This window comes from Pelobates fuscus, chromosome 10, assembly GCF_036172605.1.
Source record: "Pelobates fuscus isolate aPelFus1 chromosome 10, aPelFus1.pri, whole genome shotgun sequence".
NCBI classification, from domain to species: domain Eukaryota; kingdom Metazoa; phylum Chordata; class Amphibia; order Anura; family Pelobatidae; genus Pelobates; species Pelobates fuscus.
The window spans coordinates 103,035,960-103,051,813 of record NC_086326.1 but is presented as its reverse complement, the minus strand read 5'-3'; the positions used below and the strand labels follow the sequence as shown (position 1 = coordinate 103,051,813).

Here is a 15,854-nt window from a genome sequence, read left to right as displayed (position 1 = left end):
TTGGATGTGATAAACGTATCAATGAAAAATAGGGTTTGCAGACAAAGAGGTCAAATATTTGCGTTTAAATGATAGTTTTCATTAATCATTCTAATGCTTGCAAATGAGATCATTATGTCATTTTGATTATTATTTAAAAGGCTTATGGCAAACAAATACACCACTCAAAAGTCTAAGAAAAGAAATTGAAGACTTTGTCTCCTATAGTTTATTAATTAAGGTTTGACACACAACTTACCTGCGGTTTAGTTTCCTCTTCGTCTTTATAATAGCACAGCTCCTGTCCTCTCAGTACAAACCATCTTTGTTGCCAATTCTTCATGATGCTCCTCTGTTTCTTCAACCATCCAGACTTCACTGCTTGTTCCTGCCCAAAGGTAGGAGATTGACCTGGACTTGGGACTCTGTTTTCCCCCATCACCAGACTTCTAGAACGGGCTGTAAGACAAACAATTCAAAGTACTAGTCGTGTAGGTGGAATTTAAAGATAGCTAAGAATTAACATACCCGTTTCAACTGCCTACATATACACACTATCTGCAACGGACACTCTTTAATTCAGATTTCTGCTCATCATGACAGCCGTGTGTTTGTTGCAGACATTATCCAAGTATATTGCTGCAATCTATACCAGATCTTCTGAAAGCGTATTTCATTAAAGGGACACTATAGTCACCAGAACAACTACAGCTTATTGAATTTGTTCTGGTGAGTAGAATCATTACCTTCAGGCTTTTTGCTGTAAACACTGTCTTTTCAGAGAATTTTTTTTTTTATTATTATTATGTTTATATAGCGCCATCAAATTCCACAGCGCTTTACAATGGGTGGACGAACAGACATGTAGTTGTAACCAGACAAGTTGGACACACAGGAACAGAGGGGTTGAGGGCCCTGCTCAATGAGCTTACATGCTAGAGGGAGTGGGGTAAAATGACACAAAAAGATAAGGATAGTATTAGACGAGTGACAGTTGCAGAAGAGGAATCAGTCAGGAGCTATTAACAGTTTAATTGATACGCTTTTATGAAGAAGTGGGTTTTTAACGATTTTTTGAAGGAGTGGAGACTGGGTGAGCATCTAACGGAGGAGGGAAGCGAGTTCCACAGGAACAGTGCAGCCCTTCGAGAAATCTTGAAGGCGAGCATCAGAGGTGGGAGTACGGACAGAAGATAGACGTAAGTCTTCAGCAGATCGTAAGGGCCTAGACGGGGCATACTTGTGTATAAGGGAGGATAGATAGGTGGGAGCAGCAACATGTAGCGATTTGAAAGCATAAACAGAATTTTAAATTGAGCTCTATATTTTATAGGAAGCCAATGTAGGGACTGACCGAAGGGTGAGTCATGGGAGGAGCGGGCGGACAGGAAGATGAGCCTCGCTGCCGCATTCATTATGGACTGTAACGGCGCAAGTTGGGAGCACGTAAGACCACTGAGAAGCGGATTACAGTAGTCAAGGCGAGAAAGGACAGCCTAATGATAACTTCACTGGCCACTCCTCAGATGGCTGTTAGAGATCCTTCCTGGGTCATGGCTGCCTAAAATGCATCCAAACATTCAGTGTCTCCACCCTCTCCATGCAAACACTGAACTTTCCTCATAGAGATTCACTGATTCAATTCATCTCTATAAGGAGATGATGATTGGCCAGGGCTGTGTTTGAATCATGTTGGCTCTGCCCCTGATCTGCAGAGCAGAAGATAAAAACGTTCTAGGCATCTGATTAATAATTAAATCATTTATTTAATGCAGGCTGTGTGTGCCACAGGCAAGCGAGGTGTGGCTAGGCTTGCATAAACAGAAACAAAAGTAATTTATCTCATTAATGGCAAAGAATTGAGCACTTGAGCAGTGAAACACTCCATTGCCCAAATTATTATTATTATTATTGCCATTTTTATATAGCGCCAACAGATTCCGTAGCGCTTTACAATATTATGAGAGGGGGGATTTAACTATAAATAGGACAATTACAAGAAAACTTACAGGAACAATAGGTTGAAGAGGACCCTGCTCAAACGAGCTTACAGTCTATAGAAATAAAATATATATATATATTCAGATTCAACTGTATTATTACTGTACAATGTACATACAAGGACAACGTAACATAGTTGGCCTCTGATCAGAAATGCAGCAGCAATTAATAAAACAAATACTATATAAAAATGTCCTCTGTGTAAGTTTTTAGCAATCTATACCTAATACCATAGTACCTTTAGTACTTGAGAAATACTATCGCTTTTTCATTGATAAAGTTTTAACAGCTTAATAATACATTGACATTACACTAGTAATACCATACCTGTGCAAAAAGTAAAGTGTACCAAACTACCATACAGGTAATACATCTAGTGCAAATAAATTACCCAATCCTTAACAATATACATTTATCATGTGATAAAGGAAAAAAAAAAAAAAACATATCATGTACCACAATTCAGCCAAACACATCTCTCATACACACAAAACACAATCTGCAACACACTGACTGACCAATAACATAAAGTGCTTAATGTGAGCACATAGGCCACAAGCATAGAGTGCAATATGTGAGCACATAAAATGTGAAAGTACAAAAGGTGGACACATAAATCATGTGCACAAAAAAATAAATCATGCAAAATGTAAGCACATAATCATGTGCATCAAGGTGCAAGACGCAATCACATCGACCATATGCATAAGTGTCCATGTGAGCATGATAAGTGTAAATGTGGCACAATCCCATATACATAAAGTGTAAAATGATATACTAATCATAAAACCACTAAGTGCAAATTATAGATCAATATACAAAGGACTTTTACAAGTCTAATGTACAAGTCTAGGCAAACAAACCATATACCATGAGCAATTGCCTTCCTCTTGAGCCAAGAAGTGACAGGGACGGTTATCTGATTGACAGCCGGGGGGATGGTGTAATAAGCTTCATTTATAAAAGTGACACTTTTTTTTTTATTAAAATCTGCACTTTTTGTTAAGGGAAAAAAGAGGACACACTCTTGACACATAATGCACTCCAGGAAGCTAAATTGCTTTAGAGGTCTGGAGTGTCCCTTTAACCCCTTAAGGACCAAACTTCTGGAATAAAAGGGAATCATGACATGTCACACACGTCATGTGTCCTTAAGGGGTTAAACTTGTAATTCACTTTGAATTTTCATTTTAATAAATAACCCTGTTACATATCTCCCAACTTCGTTGCCAGAGGAGCATTTTGTTTCTCCCACAAATGGGAGGATCAATCTAGAAAGAGCATGTTTTCCCAAGGAATTGCCGGGTCAGCCTGGCATTAATGCCATGTTGCCTGCCAATCAAGTAGATAAGACCACTGAGGAAAAAACATGGAGGGAGCACTTATACATTGCTCTCTGCAGGATCCCAATGCTCTGAGCATACTGCGAGCGTGTCTAATAATGGACTTACACTTACACTATGCTTGTTGGGGACAGCTCTAAAAGTAGGACACCAGGGAGCAATAGTTATTACACAGGGACAGGACCCGAAAATTAGGATTGTCCTGCCAAAATAGGGACTATTGAGAGGCCTGCTGTTTGTCCTACTTACTGACTTTATTAAAGATACCTCCGCTTTTACATTGATGGCTAGATTAGCAATGATTATCTCAGTAAAAAGATAAAATAAGTCCATGTTGCATATCCATAGAAAAGTTCATATTGAGAACATTTGGGGAAATAGCCAGGGTATATTGACAAAACATATCAGAACTGGGACTGATTCAGTCCTGTTTATCTAACTGTATGCAATATTGAAAATGTTTATGTAATTTTTTCTATTGAACTTCAATAAATGTGTACATTTGTTTTCTAATTCTGTACTCTACACTCTCCTGAATTTGCAGCATATGAAATACACCTGTGTGAATGTGTGAACACCAAATGAGGGCGGACATTAACTTGCTACACCACAATTTTAAGTGAGTCTATTTAACTTGAATTCTATTTGATTTACCTATGAGGGGTGTACAGTACCCCTTTAAGGTTTTGCTTTGCAAAGTGTGGGTATAGTGAAAAAAATTGGTAATTGGTAGAGGAAAAAGACAAAAAATGCAATAGTAGAAGCATGGGTACGCTGGGCAGGATGTTGGCACTGCTAAGATTCGGTGCTGTTTGCCTCTAGCAGTGACCTTGAAAAGAAAAGGATACTTTAGCCAAATTCCTAACATACCTTAAAAGAAATGATGACTATTTTATTTAACTGATTTACCTATAGTTGCCTTGCCTACCCCGTTGCAAAGACAGAATGTAGTCAGTAGCAAATAAGACAGCTATTGACTCCTGGTGGAAACTGAATTTATTTATGACTTCCATTGGGCCGCTTGCCAGTAGTGCTTGTTCTGGACAATGGAGTCGCTTAAGATTATCCTGCGGTTATGCTCAATGCTGTCTGTGTTTAATGCTTCCCATACAAATCTTGCGTCTAATTTGGCAAATCAAAGGGCAGTAGCTTGATGCACGATGCACATAAAATAGAGCGGCTTTCTCATTAGTATTTGTAGATCGCACCAGTTCCTTAATACACCCTGATTACACCCACAGGGCTCAATGTGCAATGCACACACGTGGAGTGGTTTCATAATGTGAGGATGAACTTACTGGAAGTGCTCACTTTTGCAACTGTGCTTGAAACAATCATAAGTCAATAGTTTTGAGACGCATGCAATCCTGGCGTGTCTGCCTTAGTACCATGTGAAGATGGATCATCATTAAGATGAGGTCTTGATTGGCAGCTGGATGTGAGAGCAGACCAAGATGGCCTGACTACATCCAAGCAGCTGTAATTGGACTATAATTCCCATAACATTTAACCAGACCTAATTTTGTGGAAGGATGGTGAGTTTTAATCACAATTTAAAATTTAAAAAAATGGAGTAGACTGAGAAGATGAAAAACTAGCCTCTCTGTGTGATTATATTTATTCTCACAGCTTTTTAAATATATTTTTCATTTGATTTGGATTCTGCAAAAACTGGAACTGTATTGAGATTCTACCTCATCTCCCGTATGCCCTGGATTAAAGGAGTTGTTTCAGGTGTACAAGACTGTAGTTATAGATGGCAGACACATGTGGTTTACACGTGTGGAGCACACACTATAGTCACCAAGATTACTTAATGAAGAGGTCTTGGTGCAGTGTCCCTGTCCTCTTAACCCTGCAATGTAAAATGTTGCAGTTTTTAACAGCCACTAGGGGCGCTTCCCCTGCACTGACTGAGTAAAACTCATGATGCATAGACTCATAAAAAAAAAAGCATTCATTCAATGCTTTCCTAGGGGGAAAAATCGGATGCACAAACGGAGCTCACCACACATGAGCATTACGATTGGACCATTGTGCAGGAGGCCATTCCTCCTCTATGATGTCACTAGGGACAAGGACACATTAGATATGTAGATTTGTATGCCGAACACTATAATAATCATTTAAACAATGCTGTTTCTTTTATAACGTTATCCAATAATCTTGTGTGTAATTGTGATCATTTAATTTTGTCATTTTAGATTTCGTTGTCTCGTATATGGAGTGAAAATGCATTGTTTCTGTTTAATAAACAACAAAGGAAGATGGAGGAAATCATTATGTCTGAAAGCTCCACAGAGGGACTTCAGCGATGCCTTGGTCCACAGGGAAATGGTTAAACCCAATGTTTGCCTGTAAACAAAGGGCACTAAAGAGCCGGCACAGGAGTGAGAGGACGATTAGCAGAAACCCAGTGATTGAGGAAAAGAGGCATCTGCTGGGAGTCTGATAAGACAGTGATTGAATTGGTGCAGTAAGCAGAGCCTAGTGCACGTTTCCACACTGAGATCCAGTGTCTGAGCTCTGAGATTACAGTTCTGGGGGAGTTACTGTGTACAATGAACTTGTTTAGATCTTCTCATTAGGCTGCTTTCTCAAGCTTCCTCATCCCACATTCCCATGAAAGCATCATTTTTTTTCTCTCTTTTTTTTATTTTTGTAAGCCACCGTTCTAAAATGCAAAGGTGATCGTGCTGTGGGTAAATTCTGCATCTCTAGAATGATCAGGTCCAGTAGAAAAGCTTATCAAGAACAAAGTATGCATCATTAGTCAAAAAGGCATGTGCGATCGGTACGCTGCAGGTTCAGCTTCTTATTATTGGTGGTGGCTCAAAATAGCATATTTAAAATATCAAGAAGGCTTCTTATCACGGCGCTATTTTGTGGTAAAGAGTGAAATAAGGATTAATCATAGAAACCACTAGTATTTCTCTCAACTTCAAAGGACCACTATAGCATTAGGAATACACACATTATACACACAGTTTGTAATGCAACTCTGCAAATCCAGTTTATCACTAACTGCAATAATTACAATAGCAGGGTTAATGGGACACTATAGGCACCCAGATCACTTCAGCTCATTGAAGTGGTCTGGTTGCAATGTCCCAGATCCCTTAACCCAGCAAAAGTAATTACTGCAGTTTTTAAGAAACGGCAATAATTACCTTTATGGATGACCTCCACCTCTAATCGACAGTCCCTCGAGTCCTGTAGCTGGATCTTGGTCTCTGGGCTTTCTCTGTGCTCTTGATCTGCGCTGCCTTATGTGAACCCTGCGACGGAGTGGTTTGGAGCGTCGTGCAGAGAAGCTACTGCGAGATGGTAGGATGAGTGGTCGGTGATGGCGTGCTGCTTTGCGATTTGGTGCCTGGAGGGTCTGCCGGCGGTCCTGTCTGCAGGAGGGGAGTGTTTCTTTGTGTGCGCTGGATCGGTAAGTAGACGGTTCAAACTCTGTCCCCTTCACAGCAAATAGATTATTGCGGGTGGCTTTATTTTCCATGCGCTTAAAGAATTCCTGGCAGACTCGATCAAACTGAGCCTCAAAGTGCTCTCTCCAGGTCTGGGTCTCAGGGCTTGGTGTTGGCTGCAGGGGTTGCTGCTTAGCGGCCATCTTTGGCCTGATCTGAGGTCCCCACTCCGGCGGGTCAGCCATTTCGAGTAGGTATGTAAGATTCCCCAGTGGGGACCGGGATGACCCCCACCGGTCCAGAGGGGGGGGATGCGGGGTGTCAGGAGAGCTGCTGCTTATAGCGGTCGCCATGGTGGGAGATCGGCCACCTCCCCCTACCACTAGGCCGCTTTCTTCTCTAGGCCGCATTTGTGGAGTGTGGTTTTTCTCGGTAAAAGATTATAATTCAGGTGTCCACTCTCCCCTACTCGGTTCAGACAGTAGTTATAGTTGAGCAAGAATGCTATAGTCGAGATTTTGGCCAATATTAGCCAATATTAGGTTGGTTTGTGTCAGAGCTCTCTGCATGTGCGTCTGGCTAGCTCGGCTGTCGGGCCCCGCCCCCCCAATAAATACTAATTTTGCAGGGGGAGTGACAGTGCCACTTTAACACACCTTGTAATAATTACAGCATATTGTTGCTGTTTCTTCTTTTAACTCGCTTTGTACCAAAGTTGGAAAATTTATTATAAATATATCTTGATGCCATCTAAACAAGCAATGGTTGATTATTTTTGCTGAATTCTCCCCATCGTACCTTTTTTATTTGGAGGTCTCTATTTTTCCAAGCATGTTAAAATAGACTGTGGGATCTAAACGTGCCACTATCTCTTTTGCCTGCCAGCTCATTAGGGCAGACTTAATTAAAAAAAATGTTGTACCTTTCAGAGTTTGCGCACTGGCTAGCTGCCTTTGTTTTGCCTGCAAACAAAAAATGGCCTGCTGACAGACATTTTCTTACCCCGTAGGTCAAAGTCAGCTTGAAAGACAATGTCACAGTCTGAGGTCAGGGTAGGTCAAAATTATTCACAGATGTAGTGACAGACAGAGGTCGGACTAATTGACAATCTGTCAAAACAAAGAAGCAAAGAAAGTTTTGGAATAAGCACTCCATGTAAAACGTGTTAAGACTATTTTTTTTTTTTTTTTTGCATCGTGTCCTGGGCTGCCCTGGACATTTATTTTTTTATATTTCTATGTGTGTGTTTTAACTCAACGTCTATTTGTTTTTTGTTTTTTTAAGGCAATAGCAAGTCTTAAGATAACAGCAATACTTGATAATGTTTCACAGAAAACAGATATCATAATTGTAACAGTGGAAAATCTCAGTAACCAGCAATGGTAGCAGAGGTCTGAACTAGCTCAAAGGAAAGAATGTATTGAGCTTGAGGGGATTTTGATGATATGGGACAAAAAAGAGGCAGAGTATATGAAAGAAAGAAAGAGGCGAATATAGTAGTTGAATAGAATCAGATGGTGTAAAATGAAAGCAGCATTTAGGAAAGACAAAAATGGGGATTGGAAAACAAAAGGAGTTATTTTCAATACTACTGAGGTGCCTAAAACATGTGTCAGAGGTCAGTGACACATATCTCTCAATTGTACCTTGTTAGGAGGCACAGTCCCTATTTTGGGCCCAAACCCATCTGCCGCCCTTTTCTATCCTAATATTGCTCTTTTTTAGGAGCTTTATGTTGTTGGTGTGCTTGAGTGTATAACAGAGCTCCACAGCAATAATACTCACAGTAATGTCTCTTTAAACTACAATAAATTAGATTAGAAATACGTCTACATAAATAAGATACATTGTTCTTGTTCTAAATAGCATTTTAGTTGCATTCATTGTTATAAGTAAATCGCCTAGAATTTCTCGGAATGGCTGGGAAGTATGGTGACATATACTGCCTATCATGCTTTATGGTAGTGACATGACAATGCTCTAGCAGTGGTGCATTGAAGTGATTCAATATATATATATATATTTATAAAGATGTCTGCATAATCTAGTTGGCTTCCTGTGAATATAACAGGATAACAGGTATTTATCTTTAAAAACTCAGTAAACAGTGGTATGTTGGGAGCAAACAAGGCCAAATGTAAAGGATAGCAAGTTAATGTTTTGGAAGATTTAAAGAGTTACTGCAACCACCATGACCACTTCAGTGATTTGAAATGGTCATGGTGGTAGAAGTATACATGTGCAGTGTTTTAGCTTGAACCACTGCACTTATTGCGATATTTGCAATTGTGTGCTGTGGCAAGTTGTACCCCCAGCACACGTGACATTGGCAGCCTGGAGCTTCCTAATGTCAATTCTGTGCATAAAATATGTCTAATGTCAGCACGCACTGCTCTCTGCTGACAGATGTGAAAATCTTCCCCTCGCAAGCAGGGGAATCGCCCTCAGCAATTTCTTTTATTTTTTTAAAATAAGTCCTCCCCTTGCTGACCCGGAGTTTGCACCTGCTTTCTGAGCTGGCAAAACAGACTCTGTCAGAGTTGGCGCCAAAGTCGGAGCTGGGAGCTCCGTCTGGCTGTAACAGACCGTTTTGCTCACCAGAGGTTAAAAACCGTTTAGGTGATAATCCCCTTTCAGATAGACCAGCAGCTACTGCAATCACCAATCTCCCGAACTCCAAGCTGCACGAATCCCCCAACTCCCGAACAGGAAACACACGAACTCTGGAAGCAGCCGAACAGGAAAAGCCCTACGAACAGCTTACACTCCTGGCAATCGGCATACAGTCAAATTCCCCCCAAGAATGAGATGACACTTCACTTTGAGGGTTAAAACAGGAACTCCTTTACTGGGGCTAACTGCCCGGCTTTTATGCAGGTTTCCCACCTGGTGGACACTCCCCTAGGGGACCAGATGGGAAACTGAGAAACATATTGGCCACGGACCAATCACAGACATACAACTTAAAAACAATCCCACAATGCATCACAATCCCTCCCCTCTGGCCTGGAGATAATTGGGGAAGTAATTCAATTATCTCCAAGGACAGAGGCAAAACTCCATTACCTACATGGCAGACAAAAAGACAGTAAAAGACACAAAATTACCTATTGATGCATTTAGTACATAAAACATACACATTCTACATATCCCCAGATAGCTTAGATCTGAGCGCACATTACTACTGAATGGCGCTCAGATCACATACATACAGTTTAAATGCCATGGAGCCAAAGTCTTTCCCATAGTCTTTCGTTACACGAATAGGCTCCATGGCATGGCTATCTGGGGTGAGGCTGTTCATACGGTCAAACTACCGAATGAACAGCCAGTCGGTTCCACTACCGAATGCCGAGGCGAGGAGGCTGGCGGCTGAGCGGTGTTCGCGCAATAAAGTGTCCATTTTCAGTTCCATAGTTTGAGCGCTGAACACTTCGGCCCGTTCAAGAGTTAAAATGGCCGCTGCCACGTGTTCGGCAAACGAACAAAGGCCACCCAGCGTTCATCAATTAAGCTGCGGTTAACCGCAGCTTCTGGGCGGTCAATTGACGGCACACTCCAGCTCCTAGGTGGTCCCTCGTACAGTAGTTTGTTCGGTAGCTGGAATCTACTGAACACCCCGGCAGAAAGGCACGAACAAGCCTTTCTGCAGGGAAAATAAAAGCTTTTAAAAGTCTGGTCCATAGTCCAAAGGGAGCAGGCGAGCAACCAGGCTTCTCCAGTTCACAGTGGCGAGGTTGGTTTCGCCACACTGGCGCTGGATTCTAAGTAAGTAAAACTCTTTTATTTTACAGGTTTGGAAAAGGAATCTTCTCCATAGTGCCCAATGGGGCATTTTTCACTGGAAAGGTCCCCCCCTCTATAAAGGTTGGAGTAAACCTTTAAGGGTTAAAACCAGTGACGGCTGGTGTAGTTTTCAATATGGTGGGCAGCAGACAAGTCTTCCACACTTCCAGAAATCAGCATAAAATGGCAGAATGGAATTCACCCATATTAATTTGCAAAATACAAATATATAAATTATTTCTCTTTCTTCCATTTTATGCTGTCTTATTCCAATTTCTGGAAGAGTGGAATGCTTGTCAATGCTTGTCTAAGCCTGATTTCAAGCTCAGTTGGTTTGAACAGTACACTATCTGCTCAATATTTGTGAGTAAAAGTCTGTTTTTGTTACAGTACTACACTATATTGTAGCTCTTTTATTTTATAAGCAAGTATGTGGAGTTTTTTGGAGTATCCCTGTGTTATAACAGATTTTAAATGTTGTAAGTTCTGTGTTGTCACGTTTTTATTGGTGGTTTATAATTTTTTTAGCACAACAAAAAGTTAATTATTTAGCATAATAAATTGTTTAGCACAACACTTATATTATTTATATTTAACTTAAAAACAACTTTAGCTTAAAGGTACACTCCGGTCACCATAACAACTTAATCTAAATAAAGTTGTAATGTTACCAGGAGGACCTGGGGCGCACTCTTACCTCTACCTTACCTTACCTCTTACCTCTAACGGTTTAACCCCAAAGATTGCTTCCAGCGCCGAACTCTAAATTCCCCAGAAAGCAACCAGCTTCTGAATCTCAGTTATAGGATGCACCAAGTGCCTATGGGCAGGTGCACTCTCTACGGCAGTAGCTCCCCATTCATAAAAAAGGAATGTAGCTACATTTTACATAAGTATTATTTCATAGTCAGTGTTAATATTTATTATTTGAATCATTAGGATTAATGAGCTGATCTTTGTACATTTTTATATGAAGATTATACACAATGTAGGTGGATTTGTATTGCTTAAAGGACCACTCTAGGCACCCAGACCACTTCAGCTTAATGAAGTGGTCTGGGTGCCAAGTCCCTCTAGGATTAACCCTTTTTTTTATAAACATAGCAGTTTTCAGAGAAACTGCTATGGTTATAATAGGGTTAATCCAGCCTCCAAATCCTCATCCCAAGATGGCGGATCCTCCACGGCCACGTGTACAGGCAAAGACCGAGCCGACACAGAAAACGAGTCAGCCCACCATACAGCACCAACTTACTAATCGTGATAGTCTCCACGACGGGTTAGCTGACCTCCCATGGCTGACAAAAACACCGACAGTAAACAACAAGCGGAGAGACGATGGGCGGGAACCAAGTAGGTCCCCCCTGGGCACTCAAGATGACACACGCATACAGCCTCACCAGATAGGCCCACTCGGGCTGAAGACCTCCTGGGGATTAAACCCCAAGCATCGCCCACCAGCACCGAGGATCCAGCGCCACAAACGGCGACCTTCCAACAGATCCCGATCAGGGAAGAACGCGGCCTCCTACGGGAAAATCTGTAGAAAATCCGAGTTCGTGGTACACGGATGCAGGTCTCCAAGAAGGCCCAGGGCTATGGGGAGGACTTGCTTGGACTGCCTCCAGAACTTTTGCTACCCCCAAGCCTACCACCTAACCAGGACATCGGCTAGCTCGGGACTTTGCACCTACACCTGCAATACTGGTTAACACCCGCACTCACGGTTACACTAGCCAGAACATATGGCTACACACACAAAGCAACCCACACGACCACCCTCCATTAAGCTATATACAACTGACATAAAGCAACGCCACTACACTCACCTGGCACTGGCTTATCTAGGCCCCCACACCTGCTACACCAGCTAACAGACCCACCAAGGGGAGCAATAAGCTATAGCCCCTGCTCAGTGCTTGTGGCAAACCAAGCCGGTAGCCCAACCAAGTAACCCAGTTGACAAACAAGTGACTTTACACTATTGTATATACAGCCGCAAACATTATGTCCCACAATGTACATGCTTTGTGCAACCACACAGCTACTAATTAAAGGAACACTATAGTCACATAAATTACTTTAGCTAAATAAAGCAGTTTTAGTGTATAGATCATTCCCCTGCAATTTCACTGCTCAATTCACTGTCATTTAGGAATTAAATCACTTTATTTCTGTTTATTCAGCCCTAGCCACACCTCCCCTGGCTATGATTGACAGAGCCTGCATGAAAAAAAAAACTGGTTTCACTTTCAAACAGTGTTACCTTAAATACTTGTATCTCAATCTCTAAATTGAACTTTAATCACATACAGGAGGCTCTTGCAGGGTGTAGCAAGCTACTGACATAGCAGGGGATAAGAAAATCTTAATTAAACAGAACTTGCAATAAAGAAAGCCTAAATCGGGCTCTCTTTACAGGAAGTGTTTATGGAAGGCTGTGCAAGTCACATGCAGGGAGGTGTGACTAGGGTTCATAAACAAAGGGATTTAACTCCTAAATGGCAGAGGATTGAGCAGTGAGGCTGCAGGGACATGTTCTATACACCAAAACTGCTTCATTAAGCTAAAGTTGTTCAGGTGACTATAGGGTCCCTTTAAGTTATGCCAAATGGGATCTACTTAACAGGCAGTCACGAAGTAACTACACAGGAAATTACAAGCGTGTATTATCTAGCATGGAACTCAGCAATTAATCATTATTCAAGCAGTTCATCCATGTTTTATCTGTATTACCTGATCTACTCATGTTATGTCTATACAACTTCAAGCGTGTTATGCATAATATAAAATAGTGCATGTTAAATCTCAACCCTGTATGCCAAGCGAGCTAAGAAGCCAGAGGATTGCCGTCTGGGTACCTCAGGCATGTTTGTACTCACCTTATGCACTGCAAAAAAAAAAGTCGCCCCCAAACGCCCAGGCAGATCCCTTGTTTGCCTTGTGTCCTGGGGGTCTCAAGAGCTGGCCGGCTGGCCACTTTTGAGCCCCCCCACCCCTGAGGCGGGGGGGTGGGCCGCAGGCAGCTCCCTCGCGCCCAGCTTAATGAAGCCAGGAGCCGGAATATTGAGTCACTCTGGCTCTCGGCATCACTAAGCGGTGCGCGAGGGAGCTGAGCAGGAAGATTAGAGCTCCCTCGCTGCCAATTCTGCCTGTCAGCCCCTTACCTCCCTACCTGCCTGCGTAATTAATCCACTCCAGCAATCCCAAGGAGGCTGGGTGGATTTAAAATAAAATGTAAAAAATAATAATTTGTGATTGTTGGTGGAAATGTGTGTGTCTGTGAGTGAATGTATGTGTGTGTGTCTGTAAGTGTGTGTGTCTAAGTGAAAGTGTGAGTGAATGTATGTGTGTGTGTCTGTAAGTGTGTGTGTCTAAGTGAAAGTGTGAGTGAATGTGTGCGTGTGTCTGTAAGTGTGTGTGTCTGAAAGAGTGTATTTGTGTGTCTGTAAGTTTGTGTGTCTAAGTGACTGTGTGTGTGTGTGTGTGTCGGTCAGTGAATGTGTGTGTGTGTCGGTCAGTGAGTGCATTTGTCAGTGAGAGTGTGTTGGTCAGTGAATGTGTGTTTGTGTCGGTCAGTGAGTGTGTTTGTGTTGGTCAGTGAGTGTGTATGTGTCGGGCAGTGAGTGCGTGCGTCTGTCAGTGAGAGTGTACGTCTGTCAGTGTGTGTGAGTCTGTCAGTGTGTGTCCGAATAATAGAGTAATGAAGCCAGGAGACGGAATATTTAGTCACTCTGGCTCCCGGCATCACTAAGCGGTGCGCGAGGGAGCTGAGCAGGAAGATTAGAGCTCCCTCGCTGCCAACTCTGCCAGTCAGCCCCCTACCTCCCTACCTGCCTGCGCAGCAGCCACACTGGACCATAATTAATCCACTCCAGCAATCCCAAGGAGGCTGGGTGGATTTAAAATAAAATTTAAAAAATAATAATTTGTGAGTGTTGGTGGAAATGTGTGTGTGTGTGTCTGTGAGTGAATGTATGTGTGTGTGTATGTGTGTGTGTCTAAGTGAAAGTGTGAGTGAATGTGTGCGTGTGTCTGTAAGTGTGTGTGTCTGTGAGTCAATGTGTGTGTCTAAGTGTGTGTGTGTATGTGTGTGTCTGAAAGTGTGTATTTGTGTGTCTGTAAGTGTGTGTGTCTAAGTGAATGTGTGTGGGTGTGTCTGTAAGTTTGTGTGTCTAAGTGACTGTGTGTGTGTGTCTGTCAGTGAATGTGTGTGTCGGTCAGTGAGTGCGTGCGTCTGTCAGTGAGTGTGTACGTCTGTCACTGAGTCTGTCAGTGAGTGTGAGTCTGTCAGTGTGTGTCCGAGTTATAGTGTGTGTCTGTCTAGTGTGTCAAATCACTGAGTGTGTGTGTATGTCATTGTTTGTCAGTGTATATGTGAGTATGCATCTGTCAGTGAGTGAGCGTCAGTCAGTCAAAGTGCGGCCTTGACAGGAAGGGGTGAGGTAAATTTAAATTGGTGGGGGTTGCCTGAGCAATCCTAAATACACCACAGCCCACAGATGCGAAGCATCAATCTCCAGGACTTCAACAGGATTGGGAAAAAAAACAAAAAATAGACATCAGACGGCCTATAATAATGAGTACTCCTCATTGACGCAAGTATCACCTACACATATATGCACTACACTACTGTTTAAATGTTCTAACTCACAACACTTATCTCTCCTTATGGACATTATCACAGTTGATTAGTAGACACAATAGATAGCTGGACTAGCCATACAACCATAGACAGGGGAATCCACTAAAAGGGTCAAGCGCAAAGATCTAGCTCACCATTCCCTCATCAGAGGAAGTTAGGACATGCTATTTAAGACAAAAAAAATAAAATAATAAAAACATAAAATAAAATATATATATTTTTTAAACAAATACTGTTAATTACAAGTTACATACCTACTCCCTTATAGCAAAATATAGGGCTCCAATAATTATACCTAACAAACCTGAGGGCCGCTGTACTGGTAGCTCACACAGGACAGAAGTTCAATGCATCCACCCCCGTGGTGCTGCTTGACTAGGTACCTAGCCACTAAGATGGCGCAACCAGTCATACTGTTTTGGTTGTTATTTTTTCTTTTGTGCGTACCAATTTACTTTTGTTATGCAATATTGCTGTAACTGGGCACCTGTCAGCTGGGTCAGAGGGACAAACATATGATTGTCAGAACCACTCTTGCCGGGTCCACAGTTCCAGAAAGGACACGGCGTGAGTGCATCATGGGCCCTAATGCTGCCTGTGCTCTGGAGGGGATGTCGGAGGGGACAAAGGAGGAGAGGTCACTCAGCTCAAAGCCGCTGGTAAGGGCAACACCTTCATTGACTCTAA

At 42.2% G+C, this 15,854-nt stretch overlaps 1 protein-coding gene across 1 annotated transcript in view; it reads right to left on the bottom strand.

Annotated features, from left to right (window-relative positions):
* Positions 1–15,854, bottom strand: part of LOC134574774 (rho GTPase-activating protein 22-like) — a 98,237-nt gene that overhangs the window by 15,922 nt on the left and 66,461 nt on the right. The window contains exon 2 of the mRNA XM_063433857.1: positions 239–438. Within this exon, the coding sequence (XP_063289927.1) occupies positions 239–438 (200 nt within the window). The remainder of the gene's footprint in view (positions 1–238; positions 439–15,854) is intronic.